The 1,096-nt window shown below is 47.5% G+C and overlaps 1 protein-coding gene and 1 pseudogene across 1 annotated transcript in view; one reads left to right on the plus strand and one right to left on the minus strand.

The window, feature by feature from the left end:
* Nucleotides 1-1,096, plus strand: part of LOC119420771 — a 261,041-nt pseudogene that overhangs the window by 100,846 nt on the left and 159,099 nt on the right.
* Nucleotides 1-1,096, minus strand: part of gria1b (glutamate receptor, ionotropic, AMPA 1b) — a 79,862-nt gene that overhangs the window by 19,156 nt on the left and 59,610 nt on the right. Inside the window, exon 15 of the mRNA XM_037687758.1 lies at nt 713-960. Coding sequence (XP_037543686.1) covers nt 713-960 — 248 coding nt within the window. The remainder of the gene's footprint in view (nt 1-712; nt 961-1,096) is intronic.

The raw sequence follows: 1,096 nt of genomic DNA on the forward strand, positions 1-1,096 counted from the left end.
CTGCTCCTTGTTACATTAATATAAACTGTTTCTTTCGGCTGCTCCTTCGGGGTCACCACAGAGAACTAACTCTCAGGAAGACGTGGAGACCGTAGAGCTGCATGTACGGCGCCCGCGGAGCAGATGGTGGGGGTGAAGAGTCTTGCTCAAGGGCACAGAGTGGAGCAAATGAGGGTGGAGGCAGGTGTGGGAGCTTCACCTTTCACACCCTCATTTTGATGTTGTCGGTCCGGGAGTTGAACCGGCGACCTTCCGGTCACAGGACCATCTTCTCTAACCTCTGCAGCACTTTACATGAAGATAAACATTAATATAACTTATTGATAAATAAATACCATAATAAACAAGTGGAAACGTTTTAATTTTTATTTTGTTACTCTTTTCTTTATTTTTCACATTTTATTTCTCATCGTCTTCGAGGGGTGGGGGTTCTGTAGCACCTTCAGCACCCCCAGTTCCCACGACCCTGAACTGATATTTATTTTATAATAAGCATTTTAAAATCAGGTTCGAATAAATCCAGAGTTCAACATTTACACAGAGCTGCTTAAAGAACTTTCCACTTTATTGTTCTTGGGGTTTACGTGAAAACAGATAATTGTTTTAATATTTAAATATTTTAGGGTTTGTCAGTAAGTTCAGCTGTTCCCACAAACACGAGACAGAAGCATGACGACAACACGAAGGCCACGTTCTGACACGCAGGGGCTACCTGAGGGGGGAGCCTTTGGGCGTGGCCACGCCGTAACCTTTGGAGTCCAGGTTCCCCCCGACCTTCATGGTGTCGCAGGGCTTCCTCTGCTCGATGTACTCGTTCATGGAGGACTCCAGCAGGTAGGCGTACTTCCCCTTGGACTTCCTGACGCGCAGCACGCCCTCGTTGGTGTTCTTCACGAACACGGACGGCTCGGCGCTGCGCATGTACGACCACATCTTCTCGAACACGGCGATCTTCGAGCGCTGAGCGAGACGCGAGCAAACAAAGTCGGTTCAGCACAACGGGACGGACGTGGGAGCTCAATCATTTCCAGAGAAAAACATGGCTGACAAATCTAAAAACATGGCTGACAAATCTAAAAACATGGCTGACGAATCT

The sequence above is a fragment of the Nematolebias whitei genome, chromosome 14, assembly GCF_014905685.2.
Source record: "Nematolebias whitei isolate Nwh7 chromosome 14, NemWhi1, whole genome shotgun sequence".
In the NCBI taxonomy this organism is placed as follows: domain Eukaryota; kingdom Metazoa; phylum Chordata; class Actinopteri; order Cyprinodontiformes; family Rivulidae; genus Nematolebias; species Nematolebias whitei.